Source organism: Zea mays, chromosome 7, assembly GCF_902167145.1.
Source record: "Zea mays cultivar B73 chromosome 7, Zm-B73-REFERENCE-NAM-5.0, whole genome shotgun sequence".
In the NCBI taxonomy this organism is placed as follows: Eukaryota; Viridiplantae; Streptophyta; class Magnoliopsida; order Poales; family Poaceae; genus Zea; species Zea mays.
In genome coordinates, this window is record NC_050102.1 from 53,278,447 (window position 1) to 53,300,361 (window position 21,915).

General features: G+C 49.4%; 1 protein-coding gene across 2 annotated transcripts in view; it reads right to left on the minus strand.

Moving 5' to 3' along the window:
• Positions 1 to 3,472: 3,472 nt before the first annotated feature.
• Positions 3,473 to 21,915, minus strand: part of LOC100273980 (Triacylglycerol lipase 1) — a 35,146-nt gene continuing 16,703 nt past the window's right edge. The window contains exons 4-9 of one of the 2 annotated variants that reach the window (NM_001360522.1): positions 17,276 to 17,386; positions 17,061 to 17,204; positions 16,941 to 16,981; positions 16,779 to 16,858; positions 4,357 to 4,452; positions 3,473 to 4,095 (exon numbers count right to left, since the gene is read on the minus strand). In NM_001360522.1, coding sequence (NP_001347451.1) covers positions 3,770 to 4,095; positions 4,357 to 4,452; positions 16,779 to 16,858; positions 16,941 to 16,981; positions 17,061 to 17,204; positions 17,276 to 17,386 — 798 coding nt within the window. In that variant the 3' untranslated portion in view covers positions 3,473 to 3,769. The remainder of the gene's footprint in view (positions 4,096 to 4,356; positions 4,453 to 16,778; positions 16,859 to 16,940; positions 16,982 to 17,060; positions 17,205 to 17,275; positions 17,387 to 21,915) is intronic. The other variant, XM_008652894.4, reaches the window with a different exon arrangement.

The window sequence follows — 21,915 nt, forward strand, 5'->3', positions numbered from 1 at the left end:
GTGTTTTGGTGATTTAGTGTCCAACACAAGTGCTTAAGTGATAATCTATGCCAAATTGTGGATAAGGTGCAAATCAATATAAAGGTATGATTCTAGACTGAGTACATTGGTTTTTGTGTACTAACATGTTTGTCTAAGTGTTAGAATCAGAGAAAATTCAATTTGAAAAGCTTGGCTCGAAGCAGCCAAAAGTCTGCTCATTCTGGGTGCACCGGACTGTCCGGTGGTGCACCGGACAGTGTCCTGTGGTGCACCGGACAGTGTCCGGTGCGCCAGGCCGGCATCTGCGAACTCGCTGCTCTCGGGACTTCGACGGCGGCGTATGGCTATAAATCACCGGACTGTCCGGTGGTTCACCGGACTATCCGGTGAGCCAACAGCCGGTCGGGCCAACGGTCTGCCGCGGAATCCACGAGCGACGCGTGGCAGAGCCAACAGTCAGAAGGGGGCACCGGACTATCCGGTGTGCATCGGACAGTGTCCGGTGCGCCAACGGCTAGGAATCTGCAACGGTCGGCTTCGCCAAATAAGGAAAGAGATCCACACCGGACAGTGTCCGGTGCGCCAGGCGACAGAAGGCAAGAATTGCCTTCTTGAAATGCTCTCAACGGCTCCTAGCTGCCTTGGGGCTATAAAAGGGACCCCTAGGCGCATGGAGGAGAACACCAAGCAACCTTTGAGCATTGTTGATCACTCACACTTCATTCTTGCGCACTTGTTCGACATTCTTAGTGATTTGAGCTCCGTTCTAGTGAGAACCTCGAGAAATTGTCTTGAGCTCAAGTCTTGATCTTGTGTGTGCGTATTTGCTATGGTTTTGAGTGTGTTGCTTCCCTCCCTTACTCTTGTGCTTAACATTGATTCTTGTTGTAAGGGCGAGAGACTCCAATTTGTGGAGATTCCTCGCAAACGGGAAAAGAGCAAAGAAAAGAAGAACATCGTGGAATTCAAGTTGATCATTGGATCACTTGAGAGGAGTTGAGTGCAACTCTCGTCCGTTGGAATGCCACAACGTGGAGTAGGCAAGTTTTCGTACTTGGCCGAACCACGGGATAAATCCTCGTGTCTCTTGTGCTTGTCTTTATTGTGTCTATTGTGCTTCACAAGAGTTCTCCTTACTACTCACTTGATTTCATTGTTCTAACTCTTAATCAAGTTTGTGGTGTTAAGTTTTAAGTTTTACAGGATCACCTATTCACCCCCCTCTAGGTGCTCTCAATTGGTATCAGAGCCGTTCTCTTCAAGAAAGGGACTAATCGCCCGAAGAGATGGATCCTAGGGGCAAGGGGATGGTGGTCAATGATGAGGAGAAGGAGTCCTTCGTCAATGATCCAAAAGATGACAAGGAAACACAAGTTATTAAAACAGAAGCTTCTCCCTTCAATTAACTCTTCTTCAAAGGTTAATTCAGGATACAAGATAAATGATATAAACATATGACGATGGGGATGGCAATTAAATTATAAAGAGCAAGATATATTAATCATCTGGAAGCTTACACACATTATTTAATTCTTTGCAATATAACAAGTGATTACAAGTATACCTTTGGCTTCGTACGAGTGAGGGCTCGGAGGTATCTTCGAAGGCTAAGCAAATCAATGCTCTCGGCTCTCGAGAGGTGCCCGTATGCATGGCACTGTTCCTCTATTTATAGGAGAGATGTACAACTTCGTATGGAAATTACAAGCATGTCCATAAATTTTACACACATAATTCATAAGTATCACATGGACAATATTGTCTTTTCTCCTTCCACGCCGAACAAATCCTCTGAGTCCGTTTCTTCTTCTTTGCTTCGTATACTAAAACTTTCGATACCGAAGTTGCTTCCTTTAGTATGCATCTTCGCAACGCCTATGCACAGGTGAAGCTCCATAGCTTCTTCTCTTCATTCGCAAGCTGCTTCTGACGAAGGTTAGCTTCACTGGTTCTTTGTATTGTACTTGAAACACCTTCTCAATTTGGTAATAGGGGGTTTTGAGGACCTTTGGCAATATATGCCCCCAAAAGTAGCCCCTTGCAGAATTCGTTTTTTCATAATGAGCTTAGACCGTAAAAATATGATTGGGAGGCCTTACACCGAAGATCAAAAAACACCTTCCCGAAGCTCGTTATGAAAGATACTTCGGTGAACTCTGGTTAGTGGGCTCAACTGCCCAATGAGTGAATGATTTGCTTTTGAAAAAAAGTTTTTCATATACAAGGGGCGACACTTGCAATGATGAGCATGACATCTATTGCTTTATATACTCTATTTGCAAAAATTTCTCTGGCTTAAAAGCTTGCTTCGTGTTCATTCTTACTTTGAAGCCTAACTTTAGGTAACACAAAGAGTGTTATGTTTTCGAAAAGATGATGGGAGAGCAACCATTTTCTAAGATAGCTCTAGTGCCTACATTAGACCCTCCTAAAGCGAGGGGAGAGGGTTCAGTTGTGGTAGCCAAAGCTATCGTGCCATGCGCTGAAGATATTGTTGTGGACCCAACTGAGGGGGCAGATGATGATAGCAAGGACATTGACATTGAAGAGGACAACAACACTATCCGTCCCACGAAGCCAAGCCATGTGGACTTGGGAAAATCCACAATCAAAGGAGGACCTATCGAGGTATTCAATAAGTTCCATTATATTGACGACATTAGCTGGATTTGGCTAGGGGTGAAGACTTGCTGCCGAAGCCTAGGAAGCATGTAGTTGTTATCTTTCGAAGCTTTCTAAGAGCCGGGCTTTGATTTCCTTTACACAAGATGATAGTGGCGGGTCTGAAGAGATTTAGCATATACATTCATCAACTCACCCAAAACACTATAATGAGGTTAGGGTTTTTATTTGGGATATACGAAGACATGGTGTTGAACCCAAAGCAGAGGCGTTTTGCTAAATTCACAAGTTGCATTACCAGACGAAGGAAGCTGAAGGCCTTCACAATAACTCCGGGTGTTACAACTTCGCTTACTGAAAAAAGCTCAGTTTTAGGCCCTTGCGTATTGTAGCAAATGGCTGAATGCGTGGGCAAAGGAATGGTTCTATATGAAGAATGATTTGAATAAGGGCGACATGATTATTTGCGATAGTTTCTACATGGTCTTACCCGTCCATCCCAACTTTGGGTTTAAGAGACCCACTTGCTATATAAACTTCGAAGCTCATGTTTCCATTATAGCTTTTAATGTTGTGTGCACCCACATTGGAACGAGGGACCTTGTTCAAGAGCATCTAGCGTTCAACACATGGTTACCCAAAACATTATTTTGCACTGTTCTACACTAGATTGCATTGTTCACACAGTGAAGTTTGAAGTTTGAATACAGGGATAAGGATGGGTAAGACATGTCTAACAATTTACCTATATGGTCACCCAAAACACTGTTTTGTATTGTTTTTTCACACTGTAGACTACACTGTTCACATAGTAAAGTTTGAATATAGGAATGGTGATGGTTAAGCTGCTAGAGATGCCTAAGGTGCTAGAGATAGTCTTATGTATTTGCAACTCGATTTCCTCCCCAAATGCAAGCACACAATCGGCACGAAATAAGCCAAGTTGCATGTGCTACATTTTTGTCATATACACATGTTACATGTACTGATGTACATGTGTACTGTACTCAGAAAGCAGTACATCAAATGGAGAACAATCCACACACCACTTTACATGCAATGCAATAGACTGTTTGTATTTACATGCTATGCTGTGTCCGTATTTACATGGTCGTACTGTCATCATAGCATAAGCATTTATTTGAAGGCGTACGTGACGTGCGTCCTAATAGCTACTGTGCATTCCCTGCTGGGCCCTGAGAAACCTCATTAAGTCAACATAAACATCTTCCTTTGCCTTGACGCTCATGATGAAATCAATGTGGCCATAACCACCAATGTACAAGAGCTCTGGCGTGGATCTCAGCTCTTTGATGGTGCGCTCAACGTCTGTTACGTCAGCCAGGGCATCAAGGCCTCCATACCCCATCCATATCGGCAGTGATTCCGGTATGCTGCTTAGATCGAATGAGGGAGGACGCAGCTGGCCGTAGCGCCTTAGGTTTCCCCACCATCCATAGTCGTACTTTGCGAAGCTGCCTTTCCTGATCACTGCATGATGGAGCAACAGGATTATTTTCGATAGCGTGTCTACATAAGCCATGTGCCTATCACCCTATGTGGCCAATAAGCTTCAGAGAAACGGATGTCCCCAAAAAAAACAAGAATATTGAGCTACTAAAACACAGTGCATTCAAAAGGCTTGAGAACCTCGGAATACATGTGGACACTGTGTTCTGCCCTTGAGTGAAAAAGTTGAAATAATATTCCAAGATGATGTGTAAACAAGACTAAGAATTAGAGAGAACATACTCTGGAAAAGATGCCGCAAATTTTTTGTTGATGACGGATGGGGTTCATACTCCAAATAATAGTCAATCCGAGATGAATTGAAACAACAGTTTTGACCTGGAAGAAAGGTTGCAAATTATACTATACTAAGCACAGCACATAAGTTAGGACATGAAAATGTTCTCATCTATTAATTCAACATCTATCAATCTGATGTGATCAGTTTGGGTTTTTGCATGGGCTATATATTGTTGTAGCTTTCCAATGGAAAAACACTGACAATTTGAAGTAGACGGTTTTTTTTTTTTTGAGAAATTATTCCATGTGGCACCATATAAGAAACGCTGAAAAAGAAAAGTAAATTTTCATCTATTGTGTCATACAACTCCAACTATATCCAGATCCCTAATATGGCCAGGAGGTTATTGTTTGTAGAAATATCTATTTGATATTTGGATCAAAATCAAGACAAGTTTCATATGAAACCATAAAGGTATGTGGCTGAGTTATGGTGCAACCTAAGCGAACTATCCAAAATTAGTCATATGTTCTGTCATACTGAAGAGCAAACTTACTAGAAAATTAATTCTATGTTTTGCTCAGTAAACTAGTTACTTGCCTGTAACACCCGGCACCGGCTCACCACGCGATGGGCCTCGATGTCCCATGGCCCAACTCGGAGCAGCCTAAAGGCAGGACCACAACGGCAGGAGAGGGATGGAAATCAAATCAGAAATCGGAAACAGGGTTCGTCCCCTTCGCTCGTCTTCCTCCACGGAGAGGCGGCATATCGGTGCGTCATCAGCTCCTCACGTCCCGGCTCACTATCGGCGGCCACGGGGACGTGACAGTTGGTATCAGAGGTAGTCGATTCTCGACATTTTCCTCGGTTTCGTCCTTGGTGCTCGCGACGATGGCTGAGGCGGCACAATGAGATGAAGCGCGCTGGGAGTTGGTTATGAAGAAGCCGAGTTGTCTGGTCCAGAAGGTGGAGTCGCTGGTGGGGGGTCAGGCAGATCTAGCAGCAGCGGTGGCACAGGAAGCGGCGGAGGATCTGCCCGTTCTGCCTCAGTTCGGTCGATCTGCGGGCAACACCACGGCATCAGGCTTTGACGAGGGACCTGTCTTCGACGACGAGATGCCCATCGACTTCGGTTCCCAGGGGAAGACCGCGTCCATGGCGGCAGCACGCGCCGTGGGGGTCCCCGGATCCACCGCGACGCCCTCCGTGCCCTTCTTCGACAACGTCGACATCTTCCACCTCAATAGTGAACCCGTCTACGACGTCTACGATGACGACGAGGATGGCGATCCGTCGCAGCAGGCCGTGGTGCTCGCTGCGGACAAGAAGTACTACCCCACCGCTGAAGAGGTGTACGGGGCCAGGCATGGAGGCGCTTGTCATGGACGAGGACGAGCAACCGCTGGAGCAGCCCATCGTCGCAGACGCGCTTGCGCTGTTCGAGAAGATGCGAGGCAAGGGGTACCACGCTGACGTGATGAGGCTGCGCGATGCAGACAGGGCGGTCCAGGTGCTCGGGGAGATGATGGAGGCCGGCTTCAGGCCATGGAACTTGACATTGACATACAGTTTTGTGGTGGCTGTGCTCGTGAAGGCAGGAAGGATGGAGGAGGCACTAAAGTTGAAGGATCAGATGTTGCTGGTTGCTGGAAAGATGGATGTGGTTCTCGCGACAACATTGATGCATGGGTATTGCTTGCTCGGTGAAGTTGGGAAAGCGCTGGATTTATTTAACGAGGCTGTCAGGGATGGTGTGACAGCAACCAATGTGACATATGCGGTTCTGATAAAAGGTTGTGATGCAGAGGGGATGACAGATAAGGCATATGAGCTATGTCGTCAGATGATAGAGCAGGGATTGCTGTCAAGCACGCATGGGTTCAATTTGGTGATAAAAGGTCTGTTAAGAGACAAGCGGTGGGAGGATGCCATCGGCTTGCTTGAGGTTATGGTTGATATACCTTCTGCTGGTACTGCGGCTAAGTGGGAAGAGCTTGATATCATGACAGAATGTGTTGTTCAATGCAATCTTGTCACTACTGCGTCCTCTGATTTTCATCCTGAATTCATCAGTCTGTTTGTCAAAAATTTTGGTGGCTCTGTGGCAGTATCAAGCAAGAGAGTATTGTTTCTCAGTTGGGGCTACATGGAGGAGTATGAGGTTCTGATTCCATTTCAGTTCCTCCAGGTTCGTGAGAGCCAAGTAAATGATGTTTGCCAGGACATGGGTGTGGGAGATAAGTGCTTGGCTGCCATTCATGACTTTGGCGATGTTCGGGGTGTAGATGAAGCAAAGGAGGAGCTTGTTGAGATAGTGAGCTGTCTGCATGGTTCACTGAACTCCAAGAAGCTTGGAGCAAAATTGCCCAGGGGTGTCCTGCTTGTTGGCCCTCCAGGAACTGGAAACACTCTTCTAGCAAGGGCAGTTGCAGGAGAGGCTGGAATTCCATTTTTCTATGTTTCTGCTAGTGAGTTTGTTGAAGCTTTCGTTGGAAGAGGTGTTGCCCGTGTCACGGAATTGTTCAAGGAAGCCAAAGAAGCTGCTCCATCCATCATTTTTATTGATGAACATGTTGTGGGTGGAAATAGAGGTAGAAGTTTTAACGATGTGAGGGACCAAACTCTAAACCAGCTAATTGCCGAAATGGATGGTTTTGACTCGGACATGAAAGTTATTGCCATGGCTGCTACTAACAGGCCAAAAGCACTGGATGTTGCTCTTTGTCGGCCTGGTCACTTCTCCAAAAAGGTGCGGTCTTGGAGACTTGGTACTTTTACTCTAGGAGTAAGTGGTCTGCAACTTGGGCCATACATGAGGAGACAATGGGATCCTGGTATTACAAATGGGCAATTGGTGATGAGCCGCGAGGAGCTAGCTTTACAGATCGCAGTGTTTCTTGGGGACAAGCAACATTTCGTCGGGGCGGTAATGTAACACCCGGCACCGGCTCACCACGCGATGGGCCTCGATGTCCCATGGCCCAACTCGGAGCAGCCTAAAGGCAGGACCACAACGGCAGGAGAAGGATGGAAATCAAATCAGAAATCGGAAACAGGGTTCGTCCCCTTCGCTCATCTCGTCTTCCTCCACGGAGAGGCGGCATATCGGTGCATCATCAGCTCCTCACGTCCCGGCTCACCATCGGCAGCCACGGGGACGTGACATTGCCCTGTAATGTCATATACCTTTTAGCAAGGTCCACATGCATATGGTTGTAGTGTGTTGTGTGTCTCTGTGTGGGTGTGTTTTTTCTGTAAAGCCTGTTTTCTCTGTTATCTATAAAGTTGCGCAGTTCTCCTGCGCTTTCAGGAAAAAAAAAGGTCCACATGCATATTAGCTGTTCAGCAAAAAATGCTGCCAGCTGCTTAACGCCCAGCCCCACTTTCTAAGAAATAAATTATATTGATCCTTCTCTCCCACCGGCATTCCTGAAATAAACTTGGTTGTTCTTTGTGTGCAAAGTCTAAAATACAACAAGTGTGCCTGACAGGCTGACACTATGCTGAAGTACTTTAACTTTACCGCACAGACCACACAATTGTACAAGCTTTAAATTGTATGATGTATTCCATCTCATAACTTTACTAACTAAATCTTGTGTTAATTCTCAATATTTAGGCTCAGACAATCCATCAGTATAGATTATTTGCTTCTTATGCAGTATGTAAAGTTGCACGGCTCCATAACAACTGCTAACTGGAGGTGAAAGTTTGAGAAGACATTAAGATAACATTTTAGGAAGAAAACAGGAAGATGCAGTTTAACTAAGTTGAAAGGCCATAGGCTAAAATCTATAGTGCCTTTGAACTGCCTGGATGATCTGGACACAACATATAGAATTTATCAAAAGGTGAAGCTAAGGTGAAAGGATGTTTGTGGTTTTGTGCACTTGCCGGCAACAAAACACAAACCGGTCAAGATCAGAATCACACATGCATCATGCATTCATGCATGCACCTACATACCAGTGCAGCTGCAAGGTTGGGAAACACTTTACACATGCAGCCTATCTTCTGAAATACTGTAGGAGTATAAAGTAGTGTACCGTTTAAGCATGGATCAAAAAATGGAGCAAATTGGCAGAATTCAGGGTTCACTCCTTATTCATTGCAGTACAGCATATACCTCTGTTACAGAGGTTATCAAGCATTTGTTTACATCACCCCTTTAGCATGCCTCTAAAAACTTATAATGATGTTTCAAGTTGTGGTACACGGGGACTGCAGCAAACAAGAATGGAGTAGGCGTCTTGATCGACAAGAGCCTTAAAGATGAGGTAGTAGATGTTAAGAGACTAGGAGATAGAATCATCCTAGTCAAACTGGTCATTCGGGACTTGGTTCTCAATGTTATCAGCGCGTATGCTCCTCAAGTAGGTCTTAATGAGAACTCAAAGAGGGAGTTCTGGGAAGGCCTGGAGGACATGGTTAGTAGTGTGCCAGTTGGCGAGAAGCTCTTCATAGGAGGAGATCTCAATGGCCATGTGGGTACATCTAGCACCAGTTTCGAGGGTGTGCATGGAGGCTTCGGCTTTGGGACTAGGAATCAAGGAGAGGAATCCTGAACTTTGCCCTAGCCTATGACATGTTTATAGCAAACACTTTCTTTAGGAAGAGGAAATCCCACCTGGTGACCTTCAGTAGTGGCCAACACACTAGCCAGATTGATTTCGTCCTCTTGAGAAAAGAGGACAGGCATGCCTGCTTAGATTGCAAGGTTATACCTGGAGAGTGTGTGGTAACCCAACATAAGCTTGTCGTAGCTGACTTCCGTTTTAAGATTCATTTACAACGGAATAAGCATAACAAGGTCACTAGAACAAAGTGGTGGAAGCTTAAAGGGGATGTGGCCTAAACTTTCAAGGAGAGAGTTATTGAGGAGGGCCCTTGGGCAGAAGAGGGAGACGCAAACATCATGTGGAGGAAGATGGCGACATGCATCCGAAAGATAGCTTCAGAAGAGTTTGGGTTGAGTGAAGGAAACAGAAGGGAAGTTAAAGACACTTGGTGGTGGAACGAAGATGTCCAAAAGGCTATCAAGGAGAAGAAAGATTGCTACAAACGCTTACATCATGACAAGTGTGCAGACAACATAGAGAAGTACAGGATAGCGAAGAAAAAGTCTGCAAAGCGAGCGGTTAGTAGAGCCCGGGGTCAAGCCTATGACGACCTTTATCAACGATTGGACACAAAGCAGGGAGAAAAGGATATCTTTAGGATGGCCAAGATTCGTGAAAGGGAGACAAGGGATGTCAACCAAGTCAAATGCATCAAGGATGAAGCAAACCAACTATTAGTGAAGAATGAAGAGATCAAGAACAGATGGAAGGAGTACTTCAACAAATTGTTCAATGGAGGGAATGAGAGTTCTACAATAGAATTGGACGAACCATTCGATGACAACAACAGGGGTTTTGTACGAAGGATACAAGAATACGAAGTTAAGGAGGCGCTAAAAAGGATGAAGATAGGAAAGGCGATGGGCCCTGATGGTATCCCTATCGAGGTATGGAGATGCCTTGGAGACATAGCGATAGTATGGCTGACTAAGCTTTTTAACAACATCTTTCGGACAAACAGAATGTCCGACGAGTTGCGGCGGAGTACGTTAGTACCAATTTCAAGAACAAAGGAGACGTTCAAAGTTGTACTAATTACCGTGGAATTAAGCTCATGAGCCATACAATGAAGCTATGGGAGAGAGTCATTGAACACCGCCTGCGGAAGATGACGAGCGTGACCCAAAATCAGTTTGGTTTCATGCCTGGGAGATCAACTATGGAGGCCATTTTCTTACTAAGACAACTTATGGAGAGGTTCAGGGAACAAAAGAAAGACCTGCATATGGTCTTCATAGACTTGGAGAAGGCTTATGACAAAGTACCTAGGAGTGTAATGTGGTGGGCCTTGGAAAAACACAAAGTATCAACAAAGTACATTAATCTTATTAAAGATATATACACTAACGTTGTGACAAGTGTCCGAACAAGTGATGAAGACACCGATGACTTTCCAATTAACATAGGACTACATCAAGGGTCGGCTTTGAGCCCCTTATCTTTTCGCTTTGGCGATAGATGAGGTCACAAGGGACATACAAGGAGATATACCGTGGTGTATGTTTTTTGCCGATGATGTGGTACTTATTGAGAAGAGTAGGAGTGGTGTTTCGCAAAAGTTGGAATTGTGGAGGCAGACGCTGGAAGCAAAAGGTTTTAGGCTTAGTAGGTCTAAAACAGAGTATATGAAGTGTGATTTCAGTGCCATGGGGTATGAGGATGGCGATGTTAGTCTTGATGGGCAAGTGGTACCCAAGAAAGACACTTTTCGTTACTTAGGATCAATGCTTCAGAAGGAGGGAGACATCGATGAGGATGGCAGTCATAGAATTAAAGCTGGATGGTTAAAGTGGCGGCAAGCTGCGGGTGTCTTATGCGACCCCCGGGTGCCACACAAACTAAAAGGCAAATTCTACAGGACAACAATCCGGCCGGCTATGTTGTATGGAGCAGAATGTTGGCCCACTAAAAGACGACATGTCCAACAACTAAGTGTGGCAGAGATGCGTATGTTGCGCTGGATATGTGGCCACACAAGGAGAGATCGAGTCCGGAATGATGATATACGAGAGAGAGTAGGAGCGGCGTCAATTGAAGAGAAGCTTATGCAACATCGTTTGAGATGGTTTGGACATATCCAACGAAGACCTGAAGAGGCACTAGTGCATATCGGAATAATTAGGCGTCCCGAGAATGTGAAGAGAGGTAGAGGTCGACCAACCTTGATGTGGACAGAGGCTGTGAAGAAGGACCTGAAGGAGTGGAATATTGATAAAGAGCTCGCTGTGGATAGGAAGGGGTGGAAGTGTGCAATTCACGTGCCAGAACCCTGATTTGTAGTTTCACTTTTCCTCCTTAATCGTTTGACCTTTTCTTGTGCCCCTTTAGATCTTGCTGGTTCTTGTGTGATAGATATATATAGCAAGTGTATATTAGGCAAGTTCATATTAGGCAAGTCCACAATCAGTGTGATTAGCACCTGCCATGTATTGTGATTGGCACCTGCCATGTATTGTGATTGGCACCTGCCATGTACTGTGATTGGCACCTGCCATGTACACTCAGCCACATTGGCTATATATATGAACGTCACCACCCCACTGCAGGGTGTGGTGTCTTCTCCAATCTCCTATCCTTCTACATGGTATCACAGACCAAGATCAATTAGATCCTGGACCTTCTGCTTCCGCATCTCCCCACCTCCACCTTCCCGGCGGCTGTCCTCTGACGCCACCGTCCACCTCAGGCTGTGCGCCACTCCCCCTGTTCGCAGCCACCCACGACGCCTGGTGACGACGCTGCTGCTGCAGCCACCGCCCGCTGCTGCTGCCGAGGCCGCAGCCGCCGCTGCACCACCACCACCAGCGCCGCAGGCTGTCGTCATCCACCCCTACACCGTCGTCAACGTGAAGACCCACATTCCGGTAACTTTGGAGATGAAGAATCCCAATTTCACCAAGTGGGCGTCCTTCTTCAAGGCCCTGTGTGGGAAATTCAGTCTTCGTCCCCACATCGACGGGCCTCCTCCTCCAGCCGGTGATCCATCGTGGGACATTGCTGAGTGCACTGTCCGCAGCTGGATCTTGAACACCGTCGCCGACTCGGTTCTTGATCTTGCTATCACCGACGAGAACCAGTCCGCCCACAAACTTTGGGTGGCGATTGAAGGCCTCTTCCGCTCCAATCGAGCGCCCCGCGCTGTCTTCCTGCTTGAGGAGTTTCACTCTTTGAAGCAGGGCGACTTGACGATCGATGAGTACTGCCAGCGACTCAAGATCAAGGCTGCTGCCCTACGGGACGTCGGCGAAACCATCGAAGACGCCCGACTCGTCCTCAACCTCCTCCGCGGCCTCAACCCGCGCTTCAGCGGCACTGCCGACGACATCGCAAATTCTGCTGTCCTGCCATCCTTCTCCAGGGCCCGCGAGATGCTCTCCCTTAAAGAGCTGCGTCTCGCCAATGACGAGAAGATCACCGCAGCATCCGCCATGGTGGCTGCCTCTGGCTCCACCTGCACCTCCACGGGATGCCGCTCCTCCTACGCTGCTCCCACCGGTGCTCCTCCCAAGGGCTCCGGGGGTGGGGGCAACAGGAAAGGCAAAGGCAGCAAGAAGCAAGGCAGCTGGCGCGGCCAGGGCAACGCCAACAGCGGCTGGCAGCAAGGCAGCAATGCCCAAACCGGGGGCAACCGCCCCATGGGGCCATGGTTCTGCTACAACCCATGGGCTTCCCAGGGCGGTGCTCCTTCAAGTGGTGGCTGGCAGCAAGGCCCCAAGACCGGCAGCTGGCAGCAGGGAGGCCAAGATGGGCGCAACCAGGGCCTCATGGGTGCCAACCCACAGGCCCACTTCGCCGCACCGCCACCTCCTTCCCCGGTGTGGGATCAGGCCGGCCTCATCGCCGCCCTGAACCAAATGGCGCTCCAGAACTCCGGCTGGGTCATGGACTCTGGCGCCACCTCCCACATGCACAACACGGATGGTATACTTCTCTCCCGTCAACCCTCCTCTGTCCCATCCATCACTGTTGGCAACGGTCATCACCTTCCTGTGTCTTGCTCTGGCACCTCCACATTGCCTGGCAGCACTTCATCCTTTTCGCTTCGCAATGTTCTAGTTGTCCCATCTCTAGTGCGCAACTTACTTTCAGTTCGCCAATTTACTCGTGACAACAATTGCACTATCGAATTTGACGCGTTTGGTTTTTCTGTCAAGGATCTGCAGACCAGACGCGTGATTCTCCGCTCTAATAGCTCTGACGGCCTCTACACCATCCCTACCACGCCCCAAGCCAACCTCGCCACCTCCACCAACCTCTGGCACCATCGTCTTGGTCATCCAGGAGCTGCTGCCCTAAATTTGCTTAGACAAAATAATTCCATCTCATGTAATAAGTCCGCTCATACTCTATGTCATTCATGCCAACTTGGCAAGCACGTGCGGCTGCCCTTCGGAAATTCCAGTTCAGTTTCATCTCTACCATTTGAGCTTATTCACTGTGATGTTTGGACCTCTCCCGTTGCCAGTGTCTCTGGTGCGCAGTACTACCTAGTCATCCTCGATGACTTCACACACTTTTGCTGGACTTTCCCTCTAGTCCGCAAGTCCGAGGTATCCTCTCACATCATTAATTTTTGCGCTTATGTCCACACACAGTTCAGCCTCCCTATCAAGGCTATACAGGCTGATAATGGCACTGAGTTTGTTAATAATGCCCTCACCACATTCTTTGCATCCAGCGGCATTCACTCACGCCTCTCCTGCCCTTACACCTCCTCTCAAAATGGCAAAGCTGAACGCATCATTCGTTCTCTGAACGATATCTGCCGCACACTGCTCATCCATGCTCACATGCCGCCCCAATACTGGGCAGAGGCGCTAGCTACAGCCACCTATCTCCTAAACAGACGTCCCTGCTCAGCCATTGGCCATAAACTTCCCTTTGAGCAACTCTACCAGCAACCCCCTGACTACACCATTCTTCGTGTTTTCGGTTGCCTTTGCTATCCCAACCTCACAGCCACCTCCAAACACAAGCTGGCACCACGCTCCACAGCTTGTGTATTTCTCGGATACCCCCCTTCCCATAAGGGTTACCGCTGTCTTGACCTCACCACTAGACGAATTATCATTTCCCGTCATGTTGTCTTCGACGAGATGCGATTTCCCTTTAGTGCTGACCCCACCAGTGCGCTTCCCAGCTCTCTGGATTTTCTTGTTACAGGTCATACCGCGCCGATGCCCCGCACTGCTGCCACGGAACCCCATGCGGTCGCTCCGTTGCCAGCCGACGTTGAGCAGCCGCAACATCGAGCTCACTTGGAGGAGCTCGCTGAGGACCCAGCCATCCTCCAGATTGGCCAAGTTCTTGCCCCTGCTCCGACTCAGCCTGCTCCGGCCGGCCCTCCACCCCTACGGGTGTACACTCGACGGCGTGCTGCTGCTCCGCCACTTCCAACAGAGCTGGAGGTACCACCACCGGCGCCCGCGGTTGCTGCACAGACGGCGCCCGCCGTTCCTGCACAGCCGGCGACCGCTGTTACTGTACAGCCGGTTCCGGCTACGGCTGTGGCAGCTTCTTCGATCCCGCCGCCTCTCACCTCGAGTCGTCCGGTGACACGGCTACAGACAGGCTCGCTTAAGCCTGTCGACCGATACGGATTCCCACCGGCAGCTCACGTCGTCACCGTCTCCACTACCTCGCCGATTCCCCGTGACTACCGGGGGGGCCTTGCGGACCCCCAATGGCGTGAGGCTATGGCTGAAGAGCACAAGGCGCTCGTCGAAACCAACACCTGGCGCCTTGTTCCCCGTCCACCCGGTGCCAACGTGGTCACCGGCAAATGGATCTTCAGGCATAAGTTCCACTCCGATGGCACCCTAGCCCGCCACAAGGCTCGCTGGGTGGTCCGCGGCTTCACCCAGCGCCAAGGCGTCGATTACGACGAGACCTTCAGCCCCGTTGTCAAGCCTGCCACCATTCGGGTCGTCCTCAGCATCGTGGCCTCTCGCCAGTGGCCCATCCACCAGTTGGACGTGAAGAACGCATTCCTTCACGGCCACCTGAATGAGACGGTCTACTGTCAGCAGCCTCCTGGCTTCGTCGACCCGGCACGCCCTGACGCTGTCTGCCTTCTTCAGCGCTCACTCTACGGGCTCAAGCAGGCCCCTCGGGCGTGGCACCAACGCTTTGCCACGTTCCTTCGACAGCTCGGCTTCGTCGCCTCTGCCACCGACGCCTCGCTCTTCATCTTCACTGAGGGCAAGTCCACAGCTTACTTACTGCTGTACGTCGACGACATCGTTTTCACAGCATCTTCGGCTACTCTACTTCGACGACTCATCGACAGGCTTCACTCTGAGTTTGCCATGACAGACCTTGGGGAGCTCCATCACTTCCTGGGGATATCCGTCACTCGCTCTTCCGACGGTCTCTTCCTCAGCCAGCGACAGTATGCTGTCAACCTTCTTCAGAAGGCGGGCATGGCCGAGTGTCACTCGACGTCGACGCCTGTTGACTCTCGTGCCAAGCTCTCTGCCATGGAGGGCGCTCCTGTCACCGACCCCGCCGCATACCGAAGTCTCGCGGGCTCTCTTCAGTACTTGACGCTCACCCGCCCCGACCTGGCATATGCTGTGCAGCAAGTGTGCCTGTTCATGCATGACCCGCGCGAGCCTCACCTCGCGTTGATCAAGCGCATTCTTCGGTACGTGAAGGGCACTCTATCGGCCGGTCTCCACATAGGCACTGGACCCGTCGACAAGCTGATTGCATACTCCGATGCTGACTGGGCTGGGTGCCCAGACTCTCGTCGCTCCACATCAGGCTTCTGTGTCTTCCTCGGCGACAATTTGATTTCCTGGTCCTCCAAACGGCAAACCACCGTGTCACGGTCCAGTGCGGAGGCCGAGTACAGGGCTGTTGCTCATGTGGTCGCAGAATGTTGTTGGCTTCGACAACTCCTTCAGGAACTTCATCTTCCCTTGAAGGTCGCCACAGTCGTTTACTGTGACAACATCAGCGCCGTCTACATGACAGCCAACCCGGTCCATCACCGCCGTACCAAGCACATCGAGATTGACATCCACTTCGTCCGTGAGAAGGTGGCTCTCGGTGAGGTCTGAGTTCTCCATGTGCCGTCCAAGTATCAATTCGCTGATATCATGACTAAAGGCCTGCCAATTCAGCTATTTGAGGATTTCCGATCCAGTCTTTGCATCCGGAATCCTGACGCTTCGACTGCGGGAGGTTGATAGATATATATAGCAAGTGTATATTAGGCAAGTTCATATTAGGCAAGTCCACAATCAGTGTGATTAGCACCTGCCATGTATTGTGATTGGCACCTGCCATGTATTGTGATTGGCACCTGCCATGTACTGTGATTGGCACCTGCCATGTACACTCAGCCACATTGGCTATATATATGAACGTCACCACCCCACTGCAGGGTGTGGTGTCTTCTCCAATCTCCTATCCTTCTACATTGTGGATTTTATCTCTTTTTATGTGTTTCGTCGTTTTTCGGTTCTCCTTTGCCTTTGTCTCCCTTTTCTTTTCTTTGGGGGTTGAGCTCTGAGGTTTTCATATGGGGTTTCATCTCTAGCCTACCCCAACATGCTTGGGACAAAAAGGCTTTGTTGTTGTTGTTGTTGATGTCTCCACTAAATGCAAAAAGGATATGAGAACACAAACAATCCCGGCCCCACCTCACCGTACAGGCCAACACACACGCACACATGCACTCAGTCAACACCAACACAACTACGTAGAACAGAAGAACACAATTGGACATCTCATTTTTCTTTTATGGAAAATACAGAAAGTAACAAAAAAAAAGAAATTTCTGTGGCATTGCATACCTGTTATTGAAGATAACAGATCGTTGCAGTCCAAATGTTCATCATCGCACAGCGAATCTAATATCTGTACACCCATATCGCTGCTCAAGGAGTAACTTAAAAATTATTATAATTACACCCAAGGAAAAAAAAGGAAAGTCGGGCAAAGAAGTGTCAATTTACCTCCGGAAGTTCAACTGATGGATGCCCATAATAACAAGCATCTGTGGTAAAAGGGCACCATACTTGATTCACAAGTTATGGACATTTATTTGGTGGATTTGTTTAGGAATGCTATATTACCTCATCAAGATGCATGGCAACTGCTCTAAGAACAAAACTAGCACTGACGTGATCAAGGTAAGAAATGGGACAAAGAAGCGCAGCAGAGCTTATCATCTTTACTGTTTCAGGCATTGTAAACGCAGCCAAACCCATGATAGTTCCCTAAAAAACCATATACTTGTTAGTAATACATTTGCAAGGCTTGGACTGAATCAAACCCAGCAACAGGCTACCTGTGAATGTCCCACATACAAAATTTTGGACTGTGCAACTGTATATACATAGCTTAACATTGCCAAAACGTCGTATTCAGCAAGGTCTTGCCAACTCCAATCCCAGAAAAGCTGCAAAAGTTACCACAGAATTCAATTAGATCAACAATAAACCATAGGGTCACAGCTAGAAAACACGTTTTGTTGCTTAAATCATAATAGGCAGACAATCTGTACAATCTCATCAAATTTATAGCAAGCAGATCTATTTTTTCTTTAATGGCTTCAATCTTCCGATCACTTTTCTTGACCGTAACGGCAGGAGTTTTTCCCTTCAATAAAGTTATGGAAGGAACAAAAAAGTTTATGTACAAAGAGGAGATTCGCTCTATTGGAAAGACTGGAACCATAATCCTAATGTGGGTTGGGAGTATATTAATATAGCTGAGTAACTGGGTCAAGGCCCATTACAAGAGAGATTACATAGTTACACTAACACCCTCACAGTCACAACTCTATTCTATAGAGATGTTGAGACTGGACCAAAACTCGGTGAAAACTGTGGAAGGAAGCCCCTTGGTAAAACATGTCGGCAAGTTGCGAAGTGGTAAAGACACGAAGAACGTGAACATCACCTGTTCACCGACAGTGACACGCTCGCGGACGAAATGGAGGTCAATCTCCACGTGCTTTGTACGCTGATGTTGCACGGGGTTGGTGGAGAGGTAAACCACGTTGACGTTGTCGTAGTAGACAAGGGTGGCACACGTGAGGGGGCTATGGAACTAATGAAAAAGTTGACCAAGCCAGGAGGCTTCGGCTACGCCATTGGCCACAACGCGATACTCGGTCTCAACGCTAGAGCGAGAGGCGACGAGTTGTCGTTTCGAGGACTAGGAGACAAGGTTGGTGCCCAGGAACATGGCGTAGCCTGAGGTGTACCGACGCATGTCGAGGCAGCCAGCCCAATCAGCGTCAATGTAGACCACCAGCTCAGAAGTCGAAGAGGGTTGAAAAAGGATGCCGAAGTCGAGGGAGCCATGAAGGTAGCGAAGAATCTGCTTGACATCGGTGAGGTGGGGCTCCCGTGGGGTGCGCATGTGAAGGCACACCTGCTAGACCGCGTAGGCGATGTTGGACCTGGTGAAGGTGAGGTACTAGAGAGCCTCGATGAGGCTCTGGTAGGCCGCCACGTCGCTGACTGGAGCGTCGTCGTCGTTGGAGAGCTTCGCCTAAGTGGCGACAGGCGTGGAGCAGGGCTTGCAGTCGGACATGCTAGCCCGCTTCAGAATGTCCATGGCGTACTGGCGCTGATGAAGGAAGAGGCCCTGGGGACGCCACTCCACGACGACCCCAAGGAAGTGGTGGAGAGGACCTAGGTCCTTCATCGCGATCTCACGTTGAAGGGCGGCGATCGTGCACCGGAGGAGGGCAGCACTAGATGCCATGAGCACAAATGCCGTTGGCGTAGAGGAGGTAAACGGTGTCATCGCCGCGTCGATGGATGAGCAGGGACATGTCCGACTTGGCCTCGATAAAGCCGAGAGAGACCAAGTAGGAGGCGAAGTGATTGTACCAAGCCTGCGATGCCTGCCTGAGGCCATATAAAGAACGATTCAACTTACACACCATACCTGGGTGAGTGGAGTCGACGAAGCCGGCGAGCTAACTGCAGTACACCGTCTCGGTTAGAGTGCCGTGAAGGAAGGTATTCTTGATGTTCAGCGGGTGGACCGCCCAGTACCGAAGAGGGCGAGGGAGAGGACGATTCGAATGGTGGTGAGCTTGACGACAGGGCTGAAGGTCTCTTCATAGTTCACTCTGGGGCGCTGAGTGAAACCCCGAAGGACCCAACGGGCCTTGTACAGATCCAGGGAGCCGTCATACTTGAGCTTGTGGTGGAAGATCCACTTGTCGGTGACCACTTTGGTGCTAGGAGTTCACGACACCAAGTCCTAGGTGTGGTTGGCTAGCATGGCCGCGTACACCATAGCGTGGCACCAATGTGGATTGGCGAGTGCGGAGCAAACAGAGAGAGCCAAAGTAGTGTCGGCCATGAGCACCAGCAGGTCAACATGTCAGAGAAAACAGACTAATCGACATGTCACCATCGAGTGAACGTGGCATGGGTCGTGGTGGATAGCGACCGAATGGTGCTCCGACGGTAGGACTGGACAATCGGTTAACCGAAGTTTTTCGGTTCAGTTTTTTGGTTTTTGAAGAATGTTAACCGAAATCATGTCTAGAAAAGGAAAAACCGAATATTTGGTTAACCACACATTTCGGTTCAGTTTAACCAAAAAACCAAACATTAAAAAAACAGGGCGCTATAAATGACGAAGGCGCAACAGCAGGCGGGGCAACAATCGTTTCACGACGACGACAGACTATGGTGGAGGGTTGGGCCAATAGCGAGCTGATGGCGAAAAGCGAGGCCGACGGTGAACGACATCCTACTGGTCAAGAGCGTGGCCAGCGGTGAGCTACTAGTTGACAGGTGGAGGGCGGGGCCGGTGAGAGAAGCTAGTGGAGGACGGGGCCGGCGGCAAGCAGTTGGTGACCTGCCAACGTTGGTGCTGCTGCATCCGCCAGCTCTTGCTCCCAGCATCGACGCCCAAGTCCACCACCATGTCGTCAACCTACAGTATGCACATAACCTTCAGGAAACGTTCGTTCCAAAGAGACAAGGCGTGTCGTGAGCACCATATATAGGCTAGTTGTCGACCAGTTGTTCATGATGCATGATGGGCGGAGGAATGAATGACTAACATGGGCCGACGACGTGAGAGGCTGGGGTAGTGGGTCGACGTGAGAGGAGCCGAGGGGAGCCGACTTGGTCTGAAACAGATAAAACAAAATTTTGAGATGGTGGGCTCAAAGTTCGGTGTTCTGGTTTAAACCGGACTAAAAACCGAAAACCGAGTTAAATTTCGGTTTCTGAAGAATGGTAACCGAATACGGTAAGTGTTATTAAAACTACGCTTAAATGACGTTTAAACGTCAAAACTCTAATTAGAGGTTGAAACCGCGTATTAGCATTTTGGCGTTCTAAACTGTAAAACACAGTGTTTCATGTGTTTTAGACCGAGTTTGTTAGCTACTTTTGGGCCCAGTCTATTAGTTACTTTTGGGGTCCAATCTGGCTCATGGGTGAAGTTTTGGTAAGCCACTAACCTCTCTGTTTTGGTATTTAACTTCATGTTATTGTATGAAATCATGATATATTGACATTTTCCTATGTTTTTAAAACTATGTGTAAACTTTGTTTAAATGTTTAAAAGTCAAAACTTCACCCATGAGCGTTTCACCATTTTATCATTTTAATAACCTTGACTACGGTTTCATCGGTTTTGATTCCAGTTTTTCGGTTTCGGTGTTCAGTTTTTTGCCCAGGCCTAACCGACGGTTCGTCACGAGAGACGGCTGAGCCACGGGCCGGCTTAGCGGAGGGGACCGGAGGATCGGACCACACACGTTGTTGGTAGACGTGGGTGAGCTCGGTGAAGCGAGGCGGAGGTGGCCAGAGAGGCAAGGCTGCGAGAGGCGCAGGCGGGGATCACGAGGTCGTGCATGGCGCAAGCGACGGGCCCGTGTTTGGCACAGGCGGAGGCGACATGGCCGTGCACGGTGTGGAAGAGGTCTGTTGGGGCGAAGGCAAAGACGCCACCCTTCGCTCGAGGCCTTCGCTGCAGCCGCTGGTCCGACAGAGACAAAGCGGGCAGGGACACCCTTCGCAAGACTCAGCACTTTGACGAAGGCCTGCGGCGACGTCCTACCACGGCGCGTCCTCCTTCAGTCCCAAGGCCCACGTGTGATCTGGCCCATTGTAACGGGCCCCGCGTGGCCGCCTCTGTATTACGGGCCTGACTTGTAAAGGAGTACTTGTAATTACGGTCTGTAACCCTGCTTTATGGGAATATTCTGGGGATAAAATAGGTGCCTGAGGGCACATGCGTCCTTAACACAAGACGCTGGGCACTCAGATACCTATAAATACCCCCGCACAGTGCCCGTGAGAGGCCAGATCAACAGAGCTATTGCCCCCGTGCACGTAACCCTGTTGTCACCACCGTTCACCCTTGTTGGCCTTCTTGCTGCAGAGAGCGAGTTCCAACATTTGGCGCCCACCGTTCGTGCTACGACAAAACCACCCGCGATGGCACCCAAGAGAGCTAACCCCAAGGCTGACGAGGCTGCGAAGGCAGCACTGCTGGCCGCAAGAAAGGGCAAGGCCCTCGTCCTCACCCAATCCACCCACCAAGAGCCCACTGAAGACAATGTTCCCCACACCGGCGAAGACGACACCTTCCGCACCTGCGGAACCGAAGGACAGTCACAGCCGCCCCCAGGCTTCGCCCCACTGGAGGGCGCGGACCTCACCGAGGACGGCGAGGTCCTCGGCGTCTCAACAGAAGAACAGCTGCAGCTGCGCGCCCTGCGCCTCAGGAACCGCAATCTCCAGAGGCAGAAAGAGATACTGGAGGCCAAGCGCCAGCGTGTGTCCGCACTAGCCAAAGTGCGGCAAATAATACGCGACGAGGAGCAGAAAGCCCAAGACCTCGAGCGCGAGATCGCGCTGATGCAGCGCGAAGGCCACATCGGTCTGCAGCAAGAGCCACCCCTCCAACAGCGCACACAACCGGAGGACACGCGCGAGGGCC